This window comes from Cervus elaphus, chromosome 23, assembly GCF_910594005.1.
Source record: "Cervus elaphus chromosome 23, mCerEla1.1, whole genome shotgun sequence".
NCBI lineage: Eukaryota > Metazoa > Chordata > Mammalia > Artiodactyla > Cervidae > Cervus > Cervus elaphus.
The window spans coordinates 18,971,657-18,998,478 of NC_057837.1; the positions used below are offsets into that span (position 1 = coordinate 18,971,657).

The 26,822-nt window shown below is 37.0% G+C and overlaps 1 protein-coding gene across 18 annotated transcripts in view; it reads left to right on the forward strand.

Moving 5' to 3' along the window:
- The window catches only part of PARD3 (par-3 family cell polarity regulator), a 556,192-nt gene that overhangs the window by 403,795 nt on the left and 125,575 nt on the right, over positions 1–26,822 (forward strand). For 7 of the 18 annotated variants that reach the window (XM_043885063.1, XM_043885064.1, XM_043885067.1 and 4 more), the window contains 3 exons: positions 3,447–3,557; positions 13,432–13,674; positions 15,061–15,126. In XM_043885063.1, the coding sequence (XP_043740998.1) occupies positions 3,447–3,557; positions 13,432–13,674; positions 15,061–15,126 (420 nt within the window). The remainder of the gene's footprint in view (positions 1–3,446; positions 3,558–13,431; positions 13,675–15,060; positions 15,127–26,822) is intronic. The other 11 variants (XM_043885068.1, XM_043885069.1, XM_043885075.1 and 8 more) reach the window with 3 other exon arrangements.

The following is a 26,822-nucleotide window of genomic DNA, read 5'->3' on the forward strand; positions in this document are numbered from 1 at the left end:
CTTTACCACTGAGCCATCTGAGAAGCCCCAGCTGGCAGCCTAGGAAACTAATATTTTGACAACAAATACAATTAAAGAAAAATTCAGTTCTTAAATATGAGTTGGGATTCACAGGGTTTTTTTTTTTTTTTTTTTTTTTGATTGTGTATTTTAGATAAAAAAAAAAAAAACTAACAGTTGGTAGACTGAGTTAGAAAACTGAAACTTTCTTAACAAAATAGGACAAAGACCATTTGAAAAAAAAATCTTAACAATAGCTAATTAAACTCAGTGTTAGATTGGGGCTGCAAATAGCTAAACTGCTTTAAAACATGGAAAAGTCAACCACCTCAGTTTTCCCCTGGATTATTAGCTCAAAGGGCAGATCCTTGTAAGATTAAGCTGTACCACCCACTCCAGTATTCTTCGGCTTCCCTTGTGGCTCAGCTGGTAAAGAATTTGCCTGCACTGTGAGAGACGTGGGTTCGATCCCTGGGTTGGGAAGATCCCCTAGAGAAGGGAAAAGCTACCCACTCCAGTATTGTGGCCTGGAGAATTCCATGTACTGTATGGGGTTGCAAAGAGTTGGACACAACTGAGCAACTTTCACTTTCACTTTGGTTCAGATAGATGATATTGCTGGTGCCATGGTAATGTTTCTCAAATATGATACAGGGTTGAACGTATATAATCCCGAATGAGAACCAGTACCACAAAAGAAGCAGGTCAATATGGTGACAATGGAATGTTTGAAGGGTATTTATGAACTGAGAAACTAAATGGTTAAATGATTTACCTTAGGAATCCCTGTTATACGTAAATGTCATGCATTAAGATGTGAACTTGACATTTTTCTTAAAGTTAGAATTTAATGGCTTTTATATTTCCAGGTGCCTTAGTGTTGCAGAATTTTCACAATGGCATTTACATGGGCTTTAAATAACATCTACATGCTGACGACACACAAATTAATTTGTCCAGCCCTGCACTGTTCCCTGAACCCCTTGTAGATGCTCAGTAAATTTCTGTCAAGTGAATGAACATCATGTGTTAGATGATGGCTCCTCCTGAGATGTGTCAGTTGTTTTGGTTTGCTCTTTTGTTAATTCATTCTATAAAGAGAGTCATTATGAAAATAAAAGACTCTTGCTCCTTGGAAGAAAAGCTATGACAAACCTAGCAGCATATTAAAAAGCAGAGACATCACTTTGCTGACAAAGGTCTGCACAGTCAAAGCTATGGTTTTTCCAGTAGTCATGTATGGATGTGAGCTGGACTATAAGGAAGGTTGAGCACCGCAGAATTAATGCTTTCAAATGGTGGTGCTGGAGAAGACTCTTGAGAGTCCCTTGGACAGTAAGGAGATCAAACCAGTCAGTCCTAGAGGAAATCAAGCCTGAATATTCATTGGAAGGACTGATGTTGAAGCTGAAGCTCCAATATTTTGGCCACCTGATGCAGAGAACTGACTCCTTGGAAAAGACCCTGGTGCTGGGAAAGATTGAGGGCAGGAGGAGAAGGGGACAACAGAGGATGAGATGGTTGAATGGCTTTACTGACTCAGTGGACGTGAGTTTGAGCAAGCTCTGGGAGTTAGTAAAGGACAGGGAGGCCTGGCACGCTGCAGTCCATGGGTTCACAGTTGGATACGACTTAGCGACCAAACAACAACCACAAAGATACTCATTATGTTTACCTCCTAGGCATTATTGATATATTGACAAGAACAAAGGAAAGAGAAAATTTTTTATTTTTAAAGCTTTGTATTTATTAGTTTTAAAAGCATGCTACATATTTTCTCCCTTGTAAGAAGTCATTAGTTTCTGGGTTTAGGTTTCTAGGGAGTTTTTCTTTTCTTTTTGCAACAGAAATGATCTAATTTCTAAATAACATTAAAATTTAGGGATATGTTTGCTTTGTGAAAGTTAATTTCACAGGCAGTTTTCATTGCCATTTAATGATACAGATAATTTTAAAGGAATAGTGGTAGTGATGCTTTAACTATTTTCAGTTTTAACCTTTTCAGAATGCTTTCCCTTACTTATTTATAACATATATTTATAACATACTTTCGTGAACACAAGAAGTATTCCCGTGTACTCAAATGCTGCATATTTGCGATCACATTTATATCAAAAAAGAAAGATGTATGCTCCCAACCATTCTAGTAATTGAGATTTCTGTCTCTTTGTTTTTTTTTAAGATTTTTTTTTAAGTTAACCAGTTTTTTAAAAGCCTTTATTGAATTTGTTACAATATTGCTTCTGTTTTATGCTTTGGTGTTTTGACCCTGAGGCATGTGGGGTCTTAGCTCCCTGACCAGGGATCGAAACCATGCCCACTGCATTGGAAGTCAAAGTCCTAGCCACTGGACTGCCAGCAAAGTCACTTTTTTTTTCCTCTCTCTTTTATATCAACTTTGATGCTACCCTTTTACTCCTCTCTTTTCAGTATGATTATCACCATAAGTCAAATTCCTACTTTGTGCTCAATTGAGAATTCTCAATATACTTTGTATACTTGTGAATGTGTAGTTGACTAACTGTCTATAAAAGAGTTGCTTTTTGAAACATGTGGTGACCAAACCACTCCAGATGAATGTTATTTCTGGGGACAGAGCACATGCCTTCCAGGCAACATGGTCTGGTCTGGAGAACAGTAGAAAAAAGCAGCAGAGCAGAAAAAGAATGGATACCGAGTCTGGGGTTTCTGAGGCATTTCGGACACAGAAGGGAATCATGTTAGTGTTTTCTTGGAAAGCCTAGAATTCAGTGCCCATCTGTGGAAATGTGTGTGGACTGTTTCTGAATCACGTGTTTGTTCCTCATGTTTGTTTTTGATCGGATACAGATTTCCAAGTCAGAGATGCCACATTCAGCAATAGCGTTTCATCAGGTTTAGGAACAGTATTTGTTGAGACTGCCTTAAAGCTTTCAGTTTAATAAGCCCAAAGTATGGTCAGAGTGTAAATTATCCCTTTTTGCTTCGAACCTTGCAAATATAACCTTGTTTGTCAGCATTTAAAGTATGACACATGTTGCCAATAAACCTGACTATGAAAATAAAGAACAGTTGTTTGTGAAGATATCATTAAAATGATGTTTGTGGATTTTCGTTCTGTAGTCCTAAGAGAAACCCACTCTGATGCAGATTTTTATCCTCCGGCACTCAGTTCTGTGCGTTTATGGATTGTGTGTTTAATAAGGATGAACCATAAGGATTTTGTTATTTTTCTGTTGGCTAAAGAAAAACAGCTATGGAGGCCATTTCCAAAGATGGTTTTTCTCTGGAAAGTTGCCCTTAAAGTGGGTTAAAGTAATCTGTCTGAAAATATTAATACTGGGCAGGAGGCATTGGGGCCTCATTTTGAAGATGCTCACACTTCGTTGAGTGCATAGGTCTTACCCCAGGAGAATGACAATGCATTTTGTATACATTGACAAGTTAGAATTTTTTGTTATCAACAGGTTTGGCAAACATCGAAAAGATGACAAGATTGAGAAAACGGGTAAAATAAAAATACAGGACTCCCTTACGTCAGAAGAGGAGAGAGTACGGATGAAGCAGGAGCGGGAAAGGTAGATGCCAGTTATTTGGGTGGACCTCATTCAAGGGAGGCGCTTGTGTTCTTTTCTACTCTTTCTTTTTTTAATATAAAGAAATTTATTTATGAAATTTGTATTTTATGCATTTATTTTTATTTTATCTTTCTGTGTCAGTCCAAATACTGATGGTTGGATGAATACAATGTAAAAACAATTAAAAGGAAAAAAACCTTATTTTACTTTGTGGCATGAAATGAATTTTATTGGTTTTGGTTAAGATCTTTGCATAATCTTCTATGCAAAGGTAGGGCATATGAGCATGGATATTAACAGAAAATAAATCAGCATTAGTGATCACTGAAAATGGCAAAAATATGTAATATTCTGTCTCATTCACCTATGAGTATGTAGTATACTGTAATAATTTTAAAGAAATATTCATCTGGAAATAAAATTATTTGAGTTTTTATATCTCATTTAAAATATTTTGATTTTTAATAAGAATTGAGGACGCTATTGATTTTTTACTATGTTGTTTTCCTATGAAGTCAGACATCTATTTCTTTTTCCTCCTGTTTTGCTATCATATTTTGTGTGACATTTTTTACTTAAATGTTTCTCCATCTCTTCCTGAAAGATTGTTATCTACTGTTGAATCATTTCATGGTGGGAACCCACAGACCAATGAAATGGATGAAAAGTTACTTTGATCAAGGTTATAAAGCTAAATATTATCCATAGCTAGGGTTGTAACCCAGCATCTCTAAAGCTAAGTCGGCTATTCTTACTATAATTCTAGAGTTGTGGCACCTTTGATCTCATTCTTAACAAGGACACAAAGAAAGACAGGCTTTTCTGTCAGAAGTGATTCATGTTTGGATATTTTTCATTCATCTTTCTTATACCCCTGAGGGTTATGTTTTTGTGTTTTTCTGGAATGGTGTGATTCTCTATTTCTAGCTTTGCAGTTTATAAAAGAAGTAAGTGGGGGAAAATATGCACTTTTAATCTATTTTACAAAATTGAGTCTATTCTTCCACTTCTTCTCCAATTAAAAAAAAAGTCATTCCACCTTTCTTGCTTTTCTGACTCTCTCTAATCCTCACCAGTTTAGACATCCCCAAACTTAATAAACTCACTATTTTTAGAACAGGACATGCAGTGTTCTCAGTGTTTGAGTATGGCATTTAAGTGTTCAGTAGTATAAACATCTACCTTAAAAGACTTTCTTATCCCTTAAGGAAGAGTATATACCAGGTAAATGTATGAACTCAGATATATCCACAGGCAAATATGTGATTTAGTTAGAGAATAATTTGATGGGTAGGAAGAAACATTGTACTTCTCCCTATCTTGATGCCAGCTTAGGGGAAGAGTGTCATTAATCCTGCACCATTTTTCATATTCTAAATGTTCCCTTTTTTGCAGTTTAAGATGAACTGCTCTGTTTCAATGCGGAATTCTATCAACGTTTTCCAAAATCCTTTATAATGCATAGTCAAATTTTTACAGCCAAACAATGGTTTTACATAATGGCTTCACTTGTATTATTAATTTGCCTAAGGCACAGTTCACCTCTCCACTTTGCTTTTAATCTGCATCTCTGTACCTCTAATGATGCAATACTTCTGGGAACTAGGTTGGTCCTAATGAATTTACAACGTACAAGAGGCCTAGAATAAAGAATCTTTTAGGGTCAGGGAACAAGTGAATGGTCCATTAAAAAAAATCAATTAGCCTCATAATTTAAGAAAACTGTTTGACTGCATGTTTCAATAACAGTTTTTACAAGTATGTTTTATTTAAACTCATGGATCCTGTAACTGAGCAGGGGAATATATGAGACTCATTGATTTGCATAAGTGGTTCTTGTTTAGTGTGTGTTATTTTGATAAAGCAATTCTGCTTTTGTAAAACCTCTTTCCTATTCTGTCTATTGGCATTGACATTGGTCCTTTTGAGAATGAAAACTGCAGCTTCTTTGGGAAGAACCTGACTGGAGGTAATAGAAAAAACTAAGTAAGCCACTGCCTGTATTCTCATGACAGCTTTTCCTTCACTGCGGATGGGCAGAGAAACATCTGTAATATTATTTACTACTGTAGCTATTTGAGTTCCAAAAATAATTTCGGCTGATTCTATCTAAAAATAGAAAACCTGATATTCCTTAGTTATTAGTTATGTCAGGTCCACATACCAAAATTTTTCTTTTGTCAGTACAAATCCACGATGCCTGAATATGACTCGATAGAATATTGAAAAATCGAAAGGACAATAAATATAGTTGAAAATGGTTTTTCCTACCATGTTAATATCTATTTAGATAGTGAAAGTAAGTTAGATTCTTCAGAGCAGGGGTCTGAGATGGAATTTGCCTTCATTCTTGCTCACTTCACTGCCTTTCCTTCCACTCGCCGCCGTCACTGGGTCTCAGATACATGCTGTCTACTTGGAGAAAAGAGGAGAAGGATCCTGGTGTGGGTCTGTCTTTGGGCTTCACCAGTTCTCTCTGAACCAAAGCCTCTGTGCCTAAGCTCTCCTCTTCAGAAGTAAAACAGCAAGGGTGAAGTTAGCTGATCCTGAGATGTGCTATTTTGATTTCCAGCTTTGATCGCTAAGCTTGGTACCGTACCTGTTCGGTGATGCTGTTGACCACATTTGGTAGCCCCTGTTAGCTCATTTGGGCTTCCTTGGTAGCTCAGCTGGTAAAGAATCTGCCTGCAATGCAGGAGACCCCAGTTCAATCCCTGGGTTGGGAAGATCCCCTGGAGGAGGGCATGGCAACCCACTCCAGTATTCTAGTCTGGAGAATCTGCATGGATGGAGGTGCCTGGCAGGCTACAGTCCATGGGGTTGCAAAGGGTCAGACACAACTGAGTGACTAAGTACATTTAGGGACTTCCCCCAGTAACTGCAATGCAGGAGATGCAAGAGACGCAGGTTCAATCCCTGGATCAGGAAGATTCCCTGGAGAAGGGCATGGCCACCCATTCCAGTATTCTGGCCTGGAGAATCCCATGCACAGAGAAGCCTGGTGGGCTACAGTCCATGTGGTCACAAAGAGTTGGACATGACTGAGCAACGGAGCATGCATGCATGCACATTAGCTCATTCCACCTCACAAAAGGATGGGGCTCTGATTCCCAAATAACACAGATTCAATTACATGGTCTCTGTAACTCTGGGCCCACTGAGCTTCAAGTATAAAGCACATCAATGGATTTTTCTGTTAACTCAGTGTCAGAAGTAATCTTTGGCTTTCTTTTTTTTTTTTTTTTGGTGGGGAGGCTTTCTACTATATTCTTGCTCTGTTGATAGCTTCATTTATATTTTAATGGTATATAAATATTGTGGTGTGGGGTTTCCCAAATAGCATTCATCAGCAGAGAAAGGGCTCCACATGCAAATATGTTTGAGAAACACTTGGTTGAAAGCAGCTTATGCATATTTCTGTACTCTATTATTTCTCAACAGCCTAATTCTGTTCATGTACATTGTGAGTCACCAAAATGTTTGTGGGCATGTTCGTGCTAAGTTGCTTCAGTCATGTCCAAGTCTGTGTGACCCTATGGACTATAGCCCGCCAGGCTCCTCTGTCCATGGGATTCTCCAGGCAATACTGGAGTGGGTTGCCATGCCCTCCTCCAGGGAATCTTCCCGACCCAGGGGTTGAATCCACATCTCATACATCTCATCCATCAGCAGGTAGGTTCTTTACCACTAGCGCCACCTGGGAAAAGCCCACAGACTAGAGAATCATCATTTCCTAACTTATTTACTCATATTACCCTTCTTCACTACTTTTTCCCACAAAATACTAATATCTCTCAGAATTAAGAGTCATTTGGGAAATACTGATGACAAGTAAAGACCATTGGCTCCTAGTTTAGCCATGTCCAGCTCATTCATCTCGCTGGCTATAGAAATCAGAATTGAGTTTTGTTTTTTTTTTCCTTATGATGACCACAATAAGTTTAGTGAACATTCATCATCTTATATAGATACAACATTCAAGAAATAAAAATTTCTGGCCTTTTTGCCTCCAGTTTCCAATCACTGGCATTTCTCTTTTCAGTTTTACCAACCGTTTCCAATATCTGCTTTGAGTAAGTTCTTGAAATTTTGATAGAAACATTTTTGTGGTCTTTCTTAGTTGATAAGATCCTTTTCAGAGATGGCATGTGTTTATTTGTTAGTTTTTGCAGGATTATCATTTAAAAAATATGTATCAGAATGTAGTAGTAAGGTTTCTTTAAAGTGCGTGAATAAGAATTAGTGAAATTACAGAAGGAATAAACTATATAGCAACAATAGGTGTATTCCCTGTGTATCTAAAAGAATAAACAATTTTCATTCCTTTTTGGCTTGAAACTTAGGATTCAGATTCCCTGAATTCTGACATCAGAACCCAGATATTCTGGATAATTTTTGCATGCAGGTCACATATTGTCATTCAAATACAACTCAATTTTTAAAGTTTATCCTTTTAATGGAAAAATATATTTTTCTATAATTTAGCAGGATTCTTCATATTTTCTCTGTCCCCTTAAATCCTTCAGAAAAGTCAGTTCTAATCAATGAGATTAGTTTATCAGACTTATTTTAAGAACTTATTGTGCAGGTGAACAAATTTTTAAAGAATCTATTAACTTCATGGAAGTCCAAAATAGACCAATACTTGGGTAAATTGAAACAGATTTTATTGGCAGTCTGTAACTGGAGTAGGAAAGTCAGTTTTATTTTTGATTAGAGCTTTCTTAGATTTGGCATTATAGCATCTCTTTGAGTTGGAAGTAATTGAAGGTGCTTTGACTTTTGTGAAAGCCGGAACATAATGTGAGTGAATGAGCAAGTATCTGTGAGAGAGAGTAGTGAGTGTGTGTGTGTTTTTGTTAGTCAAATATCATTCTAGTGTTTTATTAGTGTAAAAGAGAAATTTTTCTTGCTCACAATATATTAAATTAATAAAATGATGGTATAAAACTTTTATTCTTATTATAATTGTTCCTCTGTCAAGAATTTTTTACCTTTGTTAAGATGGAGAAAAGATTTAAACCTCCTAACATTAAAAAATCAGCATAAGACATTATAATCAATTGTGAAAGTTGATGGCCACAGAGCTTTGGGAGGGGGAGAGGCTGGTGGGGCTGGAGTTAATAAGGAACACTATACAGAGATGATAATTGGGGTCTAGATCTAGTTCTCAAGAACTCAGCATTTAGCAAAGTGAGTAATTCTATACCCATGCTTAGAAAAAGGGCTGCTGAGAGTGTACATTCTTGTAACTGTGTAGATTCTGGAAAAATTGTGGTTGTGTTAGTGGATAGTATTGTCTCTGTGAATGCTTTTCTTTCATCTTTTTTCAGCTTTTAATCATTTTATATTATAAATATAGTAGTTTTGAGGGGTGAAGTTTGACTCTCCCATCCCTAACCTACTATAACCACTGCAGTTTTCAACAGCTGCCTTCTTCCCTTGAATTGGAAATATATCTTTAAAACAATTGTTCCTATTCAAGAATTTTTTTTAAAGAACCCATTCAGAACATGGAAGGCTTTTCCAGTCAACTTTTGCCCCAATACTGTAGACATATTAAAATCCTACTTAAAATGACAACTCTTCATATTTAGTGGGATATTTTCCTTCTTTTGGGAATTCAGCATAGATACTTCATTGGCAACTTACGTCTAGGTAGATGGCAGTTGTTTGATTTGCCCAGCAGGGTAAGGTGAAGATTAAGTATTTCTGATGTCTGCCATTTACTCAGCTGTTTTGAGGGGCAAGTCAGGATTCAGTCAGTTGACCACAAACCTCTCTTTGGTCAAACTGTTTTTTTCAGTTGCCTTGTTGCTTACGTTTCATTCTGCCATGAAAGTAGGATTTTATTTGATGAATTTCTCTAATACTGATTTTTAGAGAGGAAATATTGTTGGGAAAAGATCCAGGAACTTTGTTCCCAGAATCAGGCTGCCATGTGATAGTACAATAACTTGGGGGACAAAATGTTACCCAAAAGAGTTGATTTCAAGCTCTTGAACATTGTTTTGAAGATAGTTTACACTTATCTAATATGTAGCAATCTAAAATTTATTTTAATTTGTATGTTAAAGTAATATTAGTATATCCTATCTTTTGTAGATGTTAAAAGTGATTTTTTTTTTTAAATTAAAAACATTAAAGGTCAATTTCTGCTTCTTGGAGGTTTTAAAAACTTATTATTCAGAACATTCCATGTATTGAGCCTTCATAATGTTGGAGGTAGAAGTATTTTGAATACAGTAGAGTAATTTAAGGAACCATTGATTTTTCTGTCTTGAGAAGTTGGTTCCTTAATAGTAGTGCTTCTTAAGCCTTGTGTCTTTTCTGGATATGTAAGGACTATACTTCATAGTCATAAAAAAGTTATTTTCGTTTTACTCTCCTGCAATTAGTGTTAAAAGCCATTTATTGTAAAAGCAAAAATTCTAATGAATAGAAATGTTACAAGAACAGAAGTCTTGTGTGTTTTATCTTCATCATGCATCATCCATTTTAATTAGAGAAAAGGGTGGTGAACACAGTGACAAGAGTCTGGAATGAAAATCATTAATTGATGTCAAGCTGAAGAGAGACTGTTAGCATGAATTTAGTGACAGCAGGAAAGAAATTAACCTTATTACTTTATTTAGTATATTGCATTATTTTGTGTATTATTTTCTATGCAGGTTCAAGGCAATTTCATTATCATAATGGAAAATACTTTTTTTTTCCAACAAAAAAGAAAGTTGTGAATATTTATGTTTGAACATACCAAATTGAAATGATAAATTCTTTATTAACATTTTTAAAGGTCTTAATAAAAAGTTTTAGTAGTTGTTTTCACATTTTTTCCTTAACATTCAGAGAATTGGGAAATAGTGCGTGAATATGTTGCCCATCCATGTCAGAACAGCTGTCTGCCATCATTTAAACCTCAGAATGGTTCTCTTGTTTATGGCTCAGGACGACTTTCTGGGCTGCTTAAATCAATAGACATTTATTTCTTTGGCTAAGTTTTCTGCTCATCAGTTACTTTTGTCATTGCTGAGATTTGGCCCGAGATAAATTAGATGGATACTGCTAAACAACAACCCGACTGTTCAGAAAAACGGATGAGTCTTACATCCTAGAGATAATTTGTGACCTTAGGGTCACCGTAAAACAGCAGAGGGGGTGTCCTTTTATAGCACTGACCATCTGGAGCTGTTAAGGGCTACACTGCAAGACACCCTCTTTTTGAAAAGTTTCCTTAAACTATGTGATTTTCCTTAAACAAACCATTTTCTCTCCTGAACCAAAAAATTTTTTTTTCTGAAATGAGAAAAACATGACAATGAAAATAAGCATGAAAATATATGAGATGAATATGTAACTTTTGGTTGTGTTGCGGTCTCTTTTCTCACTTTATAACAAGCAAGACATTCAAATGTAAAAGAATAAAATAAAATCACTGTGTGACTTTTCTTGGCCGAATTGTCACTAAAGTGCACCAAAATCACACTGCATTCCTCGTCCTAAAGCTCCACTTTTAGTGCCATTGGTGCAGCAAGCTTTGTTAGCATCTATTTCTAGGATGAACATTAAAATGCACATTGGTTCAGGGTAATAACGAGATTTGTCAGTTCTTTGAGTCCTATCCCACTGTTGGTGGCCACAGGTAAACTGTAGTTTTACATTTAAATTTGTGATCCATTTTTAGTTAATTTTTGTATCGGGGATGAAGTTTAAATTCAATGTGGGTTTTGCTCTGTTTGGTTTTGTTTTTGTTTTTGCCTACAGTTGTCTAATTGCTCCAGCACTATTTGTTGAAAAGACTTATTTCATTGAATTGCTTTTGTACAATTATGAGAAATCGATTGGCCATACTTGTAAGCTTTTTCTGAGTTTTTTATCCTGTTCAACTGATCTCATAGAAAACACACCATCAAGTATGATTCCTCCCACTTTTTTTGTTCTTACCCCAATTGTTTAGCTAGTTTATCCTTTGCCTTTTCATATAAATTTAAAAATAATCTTGTTTGTATCTGCTAGAGTCTTGCTGGAGTTTTATAGGAATTACATTAAGCTGTTTATCAACTTGGGGAGAACTGACTTTACTTTGTTGAGTCTTTCATTCATGAAAATCATATGTCTCTCCAGTTTTTAGATCTTCCTGATTTCTTTCATCGTCATTGTATAACTTTCAGCATATAAGTCCTGTATATGTTGTGTTAGGTTTACACCTATGTATTTTATACATATCTATAAACAAACCTTTCTAATCAGTGTATTTCATTCTTTTAGTGGTTGTAAATGACATTGTAGTTTAATTTTGGCATCTGTGTTCACTGCCAACATATAGAAATACAATGGATTTTTGCTTATTAATATTGTATTACTATTCTGTTACCTTACTGAACTTTCCTTTTAGTTATAGGAGATTTTTTGTAGATTCCTTGGGATTTTTTACAAAGACCATCATGTTGTCTACAAATAAGAATGGTTTTATTTCTTCCTTTCCAATCTGTATGCCAGTTATTTCCTTTCCTAAGCTGACTTCATTGTCTAGAATTTCACTATGTTGAATTATGGTGTTGGGAGCAGATATCCTTTCCTTTTTCCTGATCTTAAGAGAAAGCAGTCAGTCTTTCTCCATTATGTTATCAATGGGTTTTTTATAGATGCTTTTTATCAAGTTTAGGAAGTTAGTTCTGCTCTATTTAGTTTTTTGAGGAATTCTCTCATGATGACTACTGAATTTTGTCAGATGCATTTTCTGCATCAGTTGATATAATCTTGTAATTTTTCTTCTTTATCTCGTAATATGATGTTTTGCATTGTTTGATGTTTAAAATATTGAACCAGCCTTGCATTCAGGCAATAAACATCACTTTGTCATGGTATATAATTCTTTTTCTATATTACCAAATTCTATTTGCTAATATTTTGGTAAGGAATTTGGTTTCTATATTCATGAGAAATACTGACCTGTAGTTTTCTCTTTTATTAATGGGCTATGTTCATCAGATTTTTTATCTTTTCTGTATTCTTTTAAATACATTTAAGTATCATTTATTCTAGCAGTGGTCTACTTTGAATATAAAAAAGTAAATAACCTTGCAATAAAATGTTAAACACAGCCCAAAGTATTGCTTTTATAAATAAGACTTCACTTTTAAGTAAACATTTAAATTCATAAGTATGTAATAGAAATATTTTTTCCCATTAAAAGTTTTCAAAATTCTATCAAGGGTTGTTGAATTATCTTCAGCTAACTAAGACCAACTTAGCACAATATCAATAGATTGATTTCAGAATTTGGTTGAGTACATGCCTTCTTGTCCTTAATCTCGGGATTTTGCCAGCTCTGTATACATCACAAAAAGTAAAAGTCAGTATCATTAAACTGAGATCTTTCGCCACTAATAAAGAATAATAGTGTGGATTCATACTTAAGCTTCAGAGTATGTTGAATGTGTATGGTATCGCTATAATGAGAAGATTGTACATGTATATCCATACATAAATGTATGCAAATACAGTATATGTGTGTATAACTTTTTAAAAAGTGACTTTTTGCCTCAAAAAGTTTCATGAATAAAATGCAAGTGGATGCCTAAAACTATTCCTAGTGGGTTTTTAGAGTTAGTTAATAAGTGATAATTTAAAATAAGATGTAAATTATGAGTATGTCTTATTGACATGAACAAAGCTATCTGAAATTATAATTTTTGAGAATCCATTACATTACCTTGATAATCTAAAATGAATATAACATTGTTTATCCTATCTAGCTTCTTAGAACTGCATGAAAGAATATGTATTTTGCAATGTATTTTGATGAATGTTCTATATCCAGTTCTTAGGAAAGGCATAGTTTTTCCTGCTCCAACTTATTTTAATTTTACAGGATTCAAGCCAAAACTCGAGAATTTAGGGAGCGACAGGCTCGGGAACGTGACTATGCTGAAATCCAAGATTTTCATCGGACATTTGGCTGTGATGATGAGCTGTTGTACGGGGGAATTTCTTCCTATGAAGGTTCCATGGCTCTCAGCACCAGACCTCAGAGCCCAAGAGAAGGGCATATGATGGATGCTTTGTATGCCCAAGTGAAGAAGCCGCGGAATTCCAAACCTTTACCTGCAGACAGGTAGGCTCCAGAAGCAATCAGAGTATTGCTTCCAAATTAGCTATTATATAGTTTGTGACAAGGAAGTAGATTGTTCATCAATTCTCAAGCAAGAACTGCCTTTTATTAACAGCCTTTAAAAAGCTGTTGTGTCTAAGAGCATCGAGTTTACACAAATCAAAGTCTAATGGAAGGAACAGTAGAGATTTTGATAGCTTGTCTCATGATCCCAGAGTATTTCATCTTGTTCTTAAAATGGTTTCAGATGGGAGACCTGTAGTTTAAAACTCAGATAAGAAAAAGTTGAAATTGTGGTTCTTCAATTTAAGGCTTTTTTTTTTTTTTTTTTTTATTGTGAGGTGAGCCTCTATTTATGATAGTTAAATAGATGAGCAATAACACGATTTAATTATGGTTTATTTGGGCCTTTTTTTTTTTTTGTAACATGATTTTCATGTCATGAAAGAATTAGTGAATGAGATATATAGTATAGCCAGTCTTCAAACTGCTTGTTAACAAACCACAGGTCTGATTATGTACATTGGTATAGCACAAAGAAGTGCAATGCTGACCCTATGTTGATGGTTATATATTTATTTCAAATTTTATCTGAAACAATTTAGAAACATCTTTTTCCATCCCTCCATTTATATATTCAGGCACCATGTAAAATTTAGTTCATGAAGAAAATAGTACTCATTTCTTTTTATTTGAAACACTTGCATGCTATTGTCATAATTAATACACTCACTCCATCCCATCTTATAATAGTGTCTTATAATCATTGCTCAACAGTGGAGCTATGCTTTGAACATTAAAAGTAGGAAGGTTTCCCTTCAAACCAGTGGTTCTTTAGCATGCATCAGATACCTGGAGGGCTTCTTAAAACACAGATGGATTAACCCTTTTCCAGAATCAAAATTCTGGAGAAATCACAGAAATTTAAATTTTGTGTTTTGTAATTATTTTTTTCAGAGATAAGCTGTCCATTGAACAATGATATTGCTAATCCAAAAAGTTGGTAATTATGGTACCTGTGAAGTATTTCTTCATCAACCTATACCTGAATATGAATTTGGCTTGGAAATAATGGCTTCACCCCCATTGCCTTTTTCTGTCAGAATGAAAGCTGTTAAAAAGTGTTTCTCAGACTAGAGTAGTGTAGAGACTCTTCAAAAAACAATCTCTTGATACTGCCGTATAGAATTAAATTGTTTTGATTATAATGTTATTTAAATATGTATAAAAATAAAATAGGGCTGAACTCCTTCTGTTTATAGCCATTATATAACTATAAAACCAAACATCTTTACAAATTAAATACAAACAAAACAGCAAAACCATTACATGCAAATGAACAACATTACTTTAATGTGGCCAATAATGTTTTTTTTTTTTTAAATCTAGTCTCGCACAAATCATGAACATGGTGGTGGATGCTCCATGGCAGATTCATTTCAGTTTGCCTCACAAGTAAGGGCTGACTCAGTTCAGCCATCTCTCTTCTCAGTTAGATTCTGTGGTTCTTTTGCATGTCTGTAGCCAGCGATCTTTGACCTGTGCACCCTATCGACGTATCCTAAGGCGTGAAGTCCAACCTGTTTCTCTATCATTAACTCAAGACATCACTGAAAGTAGCACTTCTTGATGCCTCTGTATGTATAAACTTAAATTCAGACAGGGAAATGACATACAAGATGACCTAGAATATGGTTCTATTAAACTTTCTAAAAAGTTAAATAATGGAAACATAAAACTCGAGACTCCTCAGAGAGAGTTTATACCCAGTAAAGAATCTCCCATCAACTAACTAAATTTCACCCAAGTTTGCTGTTGGTGTCAGATGAACTTTACTATTCAAATTTTTGGATTTCATGGGAGTATCGCCAGTCCATTGACAGTGTGAAGTGTAGCCTGAATCTGTTCTGGTGTTTTTATTATTCAGTAAGAAAGCCGTATTCTGAATTTCACTGCTTATTATTTTGATTGATCTGATGGAAATGTGGATCTGGTAGCCCCACATGGAAATAACCAGGGATCATTTATTAAGTGCTGTGAATTTGTTGTCAGAATGGGACACTTCCTCCATTTCCACGTATTATTTATAAAATATTTTTTCTAGAATAGCTTCATACTCTGTCCGGCAATATGTCCATGCCTGTTTAATTGACTTAACATGTGTACTATTGTCTGACCGTACCCTTTGGCCATAGCGTCATTGTTATTACCATTTATTAATGCTCTTAATAACATTCTGTGTTTCATATTGGGTGGATGCCAGAGAAGCCAGACCTATTCTTCTATTTTCTATGAATAACAAAGCTCAAACTCACAAAAGTTTTAGTGTATTTAACTTTTATCCTGCTTGTAACCAGATTCTATTGTCAATGATTCCTAATCCTATATCTCTTTGGTGGAGTGTATATCCTATTTGATTGCTGTGTCTTCAGAGTGTGATGCAGCTGATCAAATCAGAACTCTAATATCAGTTTGTTTAGTAAGGTCTATTTACAGTAAAGCTGTAAAATAATATATAATTTCCATATTGGGTACGACTTTATCTGGGCATTCATAAATGCCCATTGTTTACCTATGACCGAATCATTATTTTATTCAAAATGTCAGCCTGCAGGTGTGTTATTCATAAACTTTATTCAGTGTTTCTTGACACTCAGCAAAAAGTTTCTTTTTGTAAATTATACAATTTAAATCCAAAAGTTTTGTGTGCTTCGAATTCTTTAAAAAATATATATATTGATGGAATGACAGTCAGTAATGTTTTTTATTTATTTGAGGGCACCAACAATTCACATTTTTATAGTAAGATCCCAGAATCTGTAGTCAAAAACTCCACAGAAAGACAGTTCTAATGGACATTTGCCAACTGTCACCATGCAATCATTTGCCACCAAGAGAGCACTGTCCTCAAATATAATTGAAATAAAATAGTTACTGTGCTGCTATAAATCTAAATAGCAGGAAAATAGTAGGCTAGACTCCCCCAGCTTGCTGAGGACACTTTAATGGAAACATAAATACCATAATCACAAGCTTTTTGCATGCATTTTACGACTAAAGAGAAAATGCCGATTTTAAAAGAAAAGACCTCTGTGAACTTGTTTTCTCCCCCATTAAAAACTGGAATCCAGTTGTGTCAAAAGGAAGTCTGCCAAACATAGAGCAAACTGATTTTCTTAGCTATGGGCCATTATTAAACATGTGCTCTTTTTAAAAGGTTGGGTCATATAACAAAGTTGTATTTGCTATTCAAAAAGTCAAAGACCATTTTATTTACTTACATTTACTTAGTATTTTTTTTAATCTCTGCTTTCCTTGAGATGTGAGGAAGATATTTCAAATGGAGTCCGTCTCATTGTAATGTGTGTTTTCCAAGTTGATGCCCTTGCTGGTGAATGAGCTCTACGCTGACCCCATCTCAGTGTTCCTACTCCCTATCTCTGACCTTGGCCAGCTCCATCTACCTCCTCCATCTGCCTGGACCACCTCTCTCTCCCTGCCTCCTGAGGATCCACTTTTCTTCTTCCTGGCCAGCCCTGTGAACACTATTCTAGATCCCAGTCTTACCCCTGCAAGGAGCCTGCTCCTTGGTCCCCCTTTTTGTCCCTTCTTAGCCTGTGTGTCTCTGCTGCCACTTCCTCATAGCTGGTGAGCTTGCTGATGTCTTGATCATGTTGCTTAAAAAAAAAAAAAATCCTTTTTACCCTCTGGCTTTTCTCTGCCCTATTTTCCCTCTTCACTTCTAATCCAGACTTCAAAGATTAATCTAGGATTGATAGAGACTGCTGTTTCTTCTTTCCTGCATCTTGTTCTCTCCATGTGGTAGGCAGAATAATGGCCCCTGCAAAGATGCCCCACCCTAGTCCCTGGAACCTGTAAATAGGCTCCTTCATGCATCCAAAAGGATGCTGCAGATATGATTGCGTTGTCTTAAAGTGGGGATGTTTCCCTGGATTCTCCACTGGGCCCAGTGGATCATAGGTGAAGGAGGCCAGAGAATCAAGGTCAGAGAGGGACTTGAAGATGCAGACTGCTGCCATAAAGGCAGGAAGGAGCCATGAGCCCAGGAGGGCAGTGGATTCTAGAAGCTGCTAAAAGCCAGGAAGCAGGTACTCCTTGAAAGACTCCAGAGGAACCAGCTCTGTTAACCCCTTGGTGTAAAGTCCAGCAAAACTCATTTCAGACTTCTGACCTCCAGCCCTCAAATGTGATAAACTGGAGTTATCTTAAGGCGGTAGGTTTGTGGGCATTGGGTTACCGCAGCCATGGTGTGTCAGCTTCCCAGTCCTGGACTCCTGGTTCAGCGAACGCTTCTGTTCTTTCCCTCTGGGTCACTCTGGCCTCCCTGCAGCTCTGTTCTTTTAGTTTTTATGTCCAGTACTGCTATCTCTTGCTTCGTTTCTGACTCTTCTTTCACTGTCTCTTTAGAGATTCTCTTTTCTTTGTCTCCTAATTTGGGATTGCCTGAGGAAAAAAACTCTGACCACTGATAATTCCTATGTGTTCCTTTTGGTTATAGCTTTAACTGCTCTGAAGCACTGGTGGTGCGTGTTCTGCACTAACTCAGTCCTCCATAAACCCTCGATTCTTGGAGCTAACTACCACATGTGCTTTCTGTGTCTCCCAGGCACCTACACCCCATCCAAAACCAAGTTCATTGTTTCGCGGGCCAGACCTCCTCTACTATCGTCAGCCTAGCCTCAGAGAATGCTGTCAGCACCCACACATTGACTCTAGACACCGTTTTCTTCTGCAGCCAGCCTCCCTCACCAGGCATCAGTCAGAGACCAAGGCCTACCCATTTTACGCTCCGAGTAATTCCAAACTCCTTCTCTCCTGTTCTTACACACGGATGTCGGCAGTCATCTCGTAGCTCTTCTCCCAGCCTCCAGCCTTGTTCTCTTCAAATTCCCACAATACCTGGAGTTCTCTATCTAAAATTAAAATCTGACACTTCATTCTCTTGCTTAAATTTGTTCTTCAGCTGCTCATTGTCTCCAAGATGCAGTCCGAGCCCTCAGCACAATGTCTGTGGGCCCCGGAATCTCTCGTTTTAGCTTCATCCTTAATTATGTCATATTGGCTCACATCATACTTTTCCTAATAGAGGATCAGCCTCAAAGTATAAATCCAACTTCTTCTAATTCATGGATGAATTAAGTGGCTCTTTGGTGTTATATGTTCTGCAAATGTTACATTTTGGTGAGTAAAAACAAGCCATCACCATTCATTAAGCTATTCTAATATAGTTAGAGATGCAGCAATTAAATTAAAGGCTGAGGTGACATAAACAACCCAACAAATGAAATCTTGAAAGTAATGAAGCCATAAATAAGGTCATGGCTAATTTTAAAGACTTCTTGTTTAATTCTTTTTGTTGATTAACATTGCCTGAAACCATAATTTGTTTGGAGAACTAATGTGTAATGGGGGTTGTTTATTTATATATTTATTTTAGCCTTAGAGAAAGTTTGAATATTCTGCAGAAATATGAGGATAAATGGAAACTATTTTAGACCTTGGTACTTATTTGGCAAACAGTCCTCCAGCAGAGTGTGTTCGTTTTGTTTTAATGTCTTTCCTTTTGCAAGGCACTGAACTTTGGGATCTTTGATGATGAGCTGGCCACATTTTTGGAAATTCCCTTTAGCTGCTTGGTATTTCATTTGATTTTAGCCTTCACACAGGAACTCTAAAATCCTGCTTTACATGCAACTCATCATAACAACTCTTCTTTTTATTTTGACCCAACCACCTGGTTCTTCTGTCCTTTAGACAGTCCAAACCTGTGGATTCAAGTACCAATCTTATTGGTATTTAGTGGTTTTAGGTTGGTGATTTCTTCCTTCTTGCTTCTGCACCAAGATGGAATATCAATCAGTTCTTAATATAAATTCATGAGGATTTCTGTGGAGCCCTATTGTGAGATGCATTTTCAACTTCTTGGGAGACTTATCAAGATCTGAATTCAAAATCCATTTTTAAATTAACTTCTCAGATATTCTAGAGCTTTTCCTTGGACACTTCCAGCCCTCACCGTGGATAACTGTTTGATTATTCTCTGTTCGATGCTTTTTCCTTTCTACTTCCTTTAGTGCCCCATTGGTTGATTTTGTGTAACCTAAGTAGTTGATTAGTAATGTGTTTGTTTTCTTTTCCAATCCTTAGTCCTTAGATTCTTCCACTAAAATAGATGTGGAGATAGGAGTGTGAAAATTACAAACCTTCTGTATTGTCACAGAACAGAAAATGATTAGATAATTCATATATTCTGTGGCTCTGTAGTAATTACTTAATATACACTTAAAATTGCATAAAAGGGGCTAAATAAATCTTTGTAGAATGAATGAATAAATATTATTATATACATTTCTATGAAACTCAAAAAATATTTTTAAAACAATTTTCTTACTTTATACCTTTCATAATTAGTTCTAGCGAATAAACTACACAGGGTTATATTGCTGAATCCTTAGAAATACAGAGTTTTCAAAATATTTGTCTTTGAAATTAAATACCTTGGGGCCAGATAAGCATCTCCAGGGTGGTTCCCTTGGGTAGGATGGTGGAGTGGGTGGGTGGCTCCTTCAGCTTAGCTTTTTTCTGATGACACTTAGAATTCTTAAAGAAGGTTGGGAGCAGAGATGGGCAGGATGCAGAAGGAACTGGGGCTTACTGGAGAACATGGGGTATCCGTGGAACAAGTCACAGACAGCATGACTCCCAGGAGTTCCGTGGAGCTGCCGGCTGTTGTGGACTCGGACAAGGACAGTGAATTCTGGCAGCCCGTGTCTGAGGCATGAGGGTTTTCTCTAAATTTCAGAGTCTCCATGTGTCCTATGAAGGAAAGGAAGACCTAGGAATGACTTTGATTCTATAAAATTCTAATTCTGATGCAGGAGAGTTCCAATTTCAGTTTTGGTTTTACATGCTGTGTTGGTGTAGCTTAAAAAAAAATCACCTGCTTTGTGACAGAAACTAAAGCTGAGGGTAAATACTTAATTCAAATTATTCTCTTATCCTTCTCTTTCTTTCTTTCCTTTCATGTGGCTATTCAAGCTTTGCGAAGCAGTCAAGGGCTTAAACTCTTTGAACAAGCCCTGGATTCTGATATGGTTCTTCTCCTAGCCTCTGTCCCTCCCCCTCCCCAACACTTATTTGGCAGCTACAATGTACAAGGATGTGGGAGGGGTCTGGATACAGAAATAAATAAGAGATTCCCCTCCCCGTTTCCTCTCAACTTGGTGCCATGTGGCAGACCATGCCCTGTTATACACAGAGTGGTATGAATAGTATCAGTATACTGAATAGTAGGGAGGGGAAGGCAGGTTGGGTGACACCAAACTGGTTGCCATTTCAAGTGGATTCTGGGGCCTTGCTGGAGTTTCAGGCCTGTGGAGGAATTATGCAGTTTTTGGCCTAAAAAACAAATTATGCAGTTTTCTGCCTAAAAAAAAAACAAGTTGTTTTTGCATGCGCATGATATTGGAGAATTCTCTGTTTTTTTAAAAGCATCTTTTGTGTGTGAAACTTTTAGTTTCCTTGACTTTTAATTTTGATGCTACAGTTGATGCCTGTGGCTTTTTACATTCTATACGGATGCTCAAATGTGCCTGGCTGAGGACATTTGATTGATTTTTGTAATTAAGAAGCAACTTTACCTGCAGAAATTTGGTACAGGACTTAAGCTTGAATAGTCACAGGTTCATTTCTAAACCAAGGGACTAGGGGACAAGGGTTATGATCTTTGAGACACAAACGAAGACGGTGAGGGCCTGGGGCTGTGGTCAGACCCTCCCGCAGCCTGTGACGTGACGTGTAGACAAGCTCACCTTTGGAGACACTGTTTGGCTTCCCTCTGGAGGTGTGGTTGGAATTTTTTCAAGAGCATTTTCAATAGCTCTGTGATATATTTAAATGAAAATGACCACTTAATTGCATAATATTGGTATTATAAATGCCTGGTATTCATTATATGATAATTAATTAAAATAAGGTTCAGTGTTAATATGTAGTAGAGTATTATGGATGTTTTATTTATGGTACACAGAAAATGTCCCTGGTGATTCTTTTTTTATTTCCAGTTTAGAAATGATACATCAAATATGAAAAGGAACTAGATGTTTTTCTTTAATGGTGTGTCTTTTTCTGGCACACACGTCCACGTAATTGGCATCAGCTACATACGTGCCTCACAAAATCAAGTCTGACTGCACCCAAGGATAGCTAAATGCCCATCAAGGAGTCAATGAATGCGTTTGAGTTGTTTTAATTAGCTAGGTGTGATTTAAAGGTTGCCGAAATCAAAAAGGCTTATTCATTTTTCATCAATAATCACTTACCTTAATATTTCATTAGAACCTGCTGATTTGCAGACCTCCTTCTGGGCTTTGATTCATTATGACTGCAGACATAATTTAACTTTTCCTCTTTTTCCCATTCTGTATTGTACTCTTTCATCTGTGAGACACTGTTAAGATGTTTCCAACATTCATGGGGCTGCTAATTGATCCAACTTTTTTTTTCTTCTTTAAACTGTACTTAAAGCTGAGGGTTCTAGGCTATGGAAAGCTGTGTGTGTGTGTGTGTGTGTGTGTGCGCAAAGTCAGTTTTCTTTCATCACTTGAATATCTGGTAATAATGTGCAAATTTTCTGTTTCCTGTGTTCTGAGAGTAAGGGCTGATTTCTCATATGCAGAAGCCAGGAAGTAAATAGTTTGGGTGCAGTCTTAGACTGTGCCATTAATCTGAAAACATCTTGTATGTGGCACACTCAGCAGATGAGACTATACTCTATGCATATACCTTGTCTTCACAACCGTTCTCTGGTTGCTTTAGATGCAGACCCGCACTTCATCTCTGTATACCTTTGTGTCCTCAGGTACTGGCATCATCCCCGGCTTCTGTGATGCCCCTTTGGGGGTGCTGCATGGACGCAAGGAGGCTCAGAGATGATCCTCCCATTAATATGGTGCATGTGCGGAAGACAGCCATTTCTCTTATATTGTCCATTGACTATGTGCTTGATCTTAGCCACAGACAGTCCATGCAAGAGGTAGGGATCTGATTGGAACCTCTTAAAACCCCAAATTTCAATCACCTCTTCTTAAATGTGTAGAAAGTCCTCATTTTTTAAGAAATCATTCATCTAAAACATGGAAACAGGTTAGATCCCTAACACAGACTGAGATTCTGACAAGCTGATGCTAGCAATGAAAAAAAAAAGATACGTTAATAAATAGATATTTTTTACTTTTCCAGATTAACTATAAATACTCTATGTCTCTCTCCTATATCCATATTAAACAATTTGTATAAATTACATATTATTAACATTCACTAACTGTAGCAATTTTGAGGCTGAGTAAAAATTACTTCATGCAAAGAAATAAAAACTTGTGTGCTTCAAAATTTGGTAAATATATATAGAATTATAAATATTTTCATTGGACAGGAAGCTTTCTTACCTTTTAAATATTTCCTAGAAAAAGCAGTGCTGAATTTCCTTATGTCAAAGTTTTCTGTTACAGAAATATGTCTGAAAAAAATGAATGAACCACCAAGAGATATATAGATATCTGCTTATGGAGAATTTAAAGAACACTTATGCATTTGGAGATATTCAGTTCAGTTCAGTTCAGTTCAGCCACTCAGTTGTGTCCAACTCTTTGCAACCCCATGAATCGCAGCACACCAGGCCTCCCTGTTCATCACAAACTCCCGGAGTTTATTCAAACACATGTCCATTGAGTTGGTGATGCCATCCAGCCATCTCATCCTCTGTTGTCCCCTTCTCCTCCTGCCCCCAATCTTTCCCAGCATCAGGGTCTTTTCTGATGAGTCAACTCTTTGCATGAGGTGGCGAAAGTATTGGAGTTTCAGCTTCAGCATCAGTCCTTCCAGTGAACACCCAAGACTGATCTCCTTCAGGATGGACTGGTTGGAGCTCCTTGGAGTCAAAGTGACTCTCAAGAGTCTTCTCCAACACCACAGTTCAAAAGCATCAATTCTTTGGTGCTCAGCTTTCTTCACAGTCCAACTCTCACATCCATACATGACCACTGGAAAAACCATAGCCTTGACTAGAAGGACTTTTGTTGGCAAAGTAATGTCTCTGCTTTTTAATATGCTATCTAGGTAGGAGATATTAGCCACCACTAAAAATTAAAAGTCATTGTTTTCCCAGAGCTACTCTTTACATCTTGCTTCAGAATGTTTGTTGGAAACCCTTTCCATAAAATAGATCTATTAGAGTTAACATGACTTGCTTTGGGAGAGTATGTAGATTTCAGTTATCCTATTCTTGGCATAAGATGCTCTTCACGATTCTGGGAGCAAGTGTGGAGGTAGAGTGGACAAGGTCTCTTTGCTGGACTTCTCCTTTACCTCTGTGACCTTCTCAACCTGCCTGTCCTGCTTAACAGTCTTTGTTCCTTCTGCCCTTGAATACAGGTCTGAGGAAGCACAGTAGGTTACATTGTCCACTGAGGTGGTTTTAGATTTATATCTTGGCTCTGCCATTTACTTGAATGGCTGGCAAGTTATTTAACCTCTGTGAGCCTCGTTAAACTCATCTGTATTTAAAATTTTTTGTCCCATTGTTGGACCATATGTCAGCTGTGTCCTGATTTTTATATTTAGAAAATACATTCTTTATAACTGTTCGTCATGATCTGTGTTAGTGACTGTTGGGGGTAAAAGAGAAATACAGGTCTAGCCTCTGATAGTAATGCTCTTCTAGTCTTTTGGGAGAACAACAGACGGATTTAAATAACACAACCGGTTTTATGGACCATGCTGTTTATTCTAATAGCTAGACCAGAATGGTTTGATTGACTTTTTAAAAATCTGGTATGTTTTTTACCATATGGCCAAAGCCATATCCAGAGTGCCAAGCTAATAAGCCTTCTTTTCTCCGCCAGTGAACCATGAAAGTTGTTAGCAAAATGTTTTATTGTGAATTGATCCATTTTCCAAGCTCTTGGTGAAATAAACACCATCTAAAAAGATAAAGCGTAGATTACCAAACATTAGTCACTGAAAATTTGTTGCACCAAAGGACCATAGACCACCTGTTTATGAGATGACCTGGAGTGGAAGGTACATAATATGGTTAGGGATGCCTGAAAAATGTTATAAAACTACCCTAAATCAGCTGATTGTGGGTACACAGTACAGGTTATGTTCTTTTGAATGATGTTGTTACATAAGAAGAATATAAAAACGTGTTTAGTAATACTTTGCAATAACATATTTTTTTGAGATAGGATTTAAAATAGAATAACTTTGTGCTTCCCTCATTTATGACAACTTTTTATAAAAAGGGCTCAATGTGCAAATTCTTCTGAATAATAACCACTAATTCCTGTGTATAGCAATGTAATGATGTAACGGGATTAGTTTGTCCTCTAATCGCTCAATGGTTCATGGCATTTCTAGCTTCCTCGTACCATCAGACTATTTGTATCTTTCATTTTCTCTCCTCCTCATGTTTGTGTCTTCCTTTACATCCTTCAGCATATACATCACATTTAAATTAGCTTCTAAAAAGTCCTTTTGCCTCTTCCATCCTCACAGCCCTTTCAGGATCTGTCTCCATGGACTGATTTTTTTCCTGGTTCTGGGTCACATTTTCCTCCTTTTTCTTTTTTTGAATTTGTTTATTTTTGGCCGTGCTAGGTCTTTGTTGCTATGCAGGTTTTTCTCTAATTGCAGCGAGCAGCGGCTACTCTCTAGTTGCCGTGTACGGACTTCCCACTGTGGTGGCTTCTCTCGTGGAGCACGGGCTCTCGGGCACCAGGCCTTCAGTAGTTGCAGCACGTGGGCTCAAAGTTGCAGCTCCCGGGCTCTAGAGCACAAGCTACGTAATTGTGGCACATGGGCTTGGTTGCTCTGCCGCATGTGGGATCTTCCCAGATCAGGGATCAAGCCCATGTCTCCTGCTTTGGCAGGGGGATTCTTTACCACTGAACCACTAGGTAAGCCCCACTCCTTTTTCTTATATCTAATAATTTTTTCATCAGTTGTCAGATATTTTGAAATTTAGGATGTAGAGGATTGTATTTTGTTCTGTCCAGTCAGAATTACCTCCCTAAAGTTTAGTTTGGATGGCATCAGTTCTGCCCAAAAAACCTGACTGCAGAATCAAGTCTAGACTTCTTAGTGTGGCAGTCACCTCCCAGAGAACCCTCAAGGTCTTAACCTTCTGTATCATCCTCTTCAAAACTCTAGTCACTCCAGGCTGTTTACCATCCTAGAATACATCAAGTATTTTTCTACCTCAGTTCCCACTGCATGTACTTTTATTTGTTTATTTTTGGTCAGTCTGGAATTGATGCATGCAGCTCTCTTTATCTCTGTTGTTAACATCTCAGTTCTCCAAATGCCATCTTTCTGCAGTATAGTGTAACTAGCTGGAATGAGTCTGTCCTTTTCCTTGGATTCAAAACAGTTTGTATGTCTATAAATGATTTCCTTAAGTGCTTGGACAGCATAGGTGGAAACTATCTGTCTCCCCTCTACTTTTTGCATGATTTTTTTTTTCTCTACATTTTTTTGTACATTGTCTTTAGCGATGGTGGGAAATCATTGTTAAGTCATTCCCAAGTACTGTGGTTAGGACCTGACTGCTGCTATCAAGTTATCTCAGACATAGGGTTGTGATCACTCTGTTATACATGTATATACAGGTTACTTCTCCTGTTAGGAAATGAGGACTTATCTATAAGGAGGTAAAGATAAGGATCATGCTTTATTTAGCTTCATACCTTCCCTCATAACTCAGTTGGTAAAGAATCTGCCTGCAATGTAGGAGACGTGGGTTCGAGTCCTGGGTTGGGAAGATCCCCTGGAGAAGGAAATGGCAACCCACTCCAGTATTCTTGCCTGGAGAATCCCATGGACAGAGGAGCCTAGCAGGCTATAGTCCATGGGGTCGGACATGACTTAATGATTAAACCCAAACCTTCCAAATGCTTTTGTTTATGTTAGGAGAATTTTAAAGTGGGTGTGTAGGATGAATGAATGAAAAAAAATTTGACTTCAAGTAGTTTAGTGATTCGATTTAATTGAGAAGAGTCATTTACCTAACATGCAACTTCAACATGTAAGGATAATTCAATTCATAAATGTTAAGTACCTGTAACTTTTCA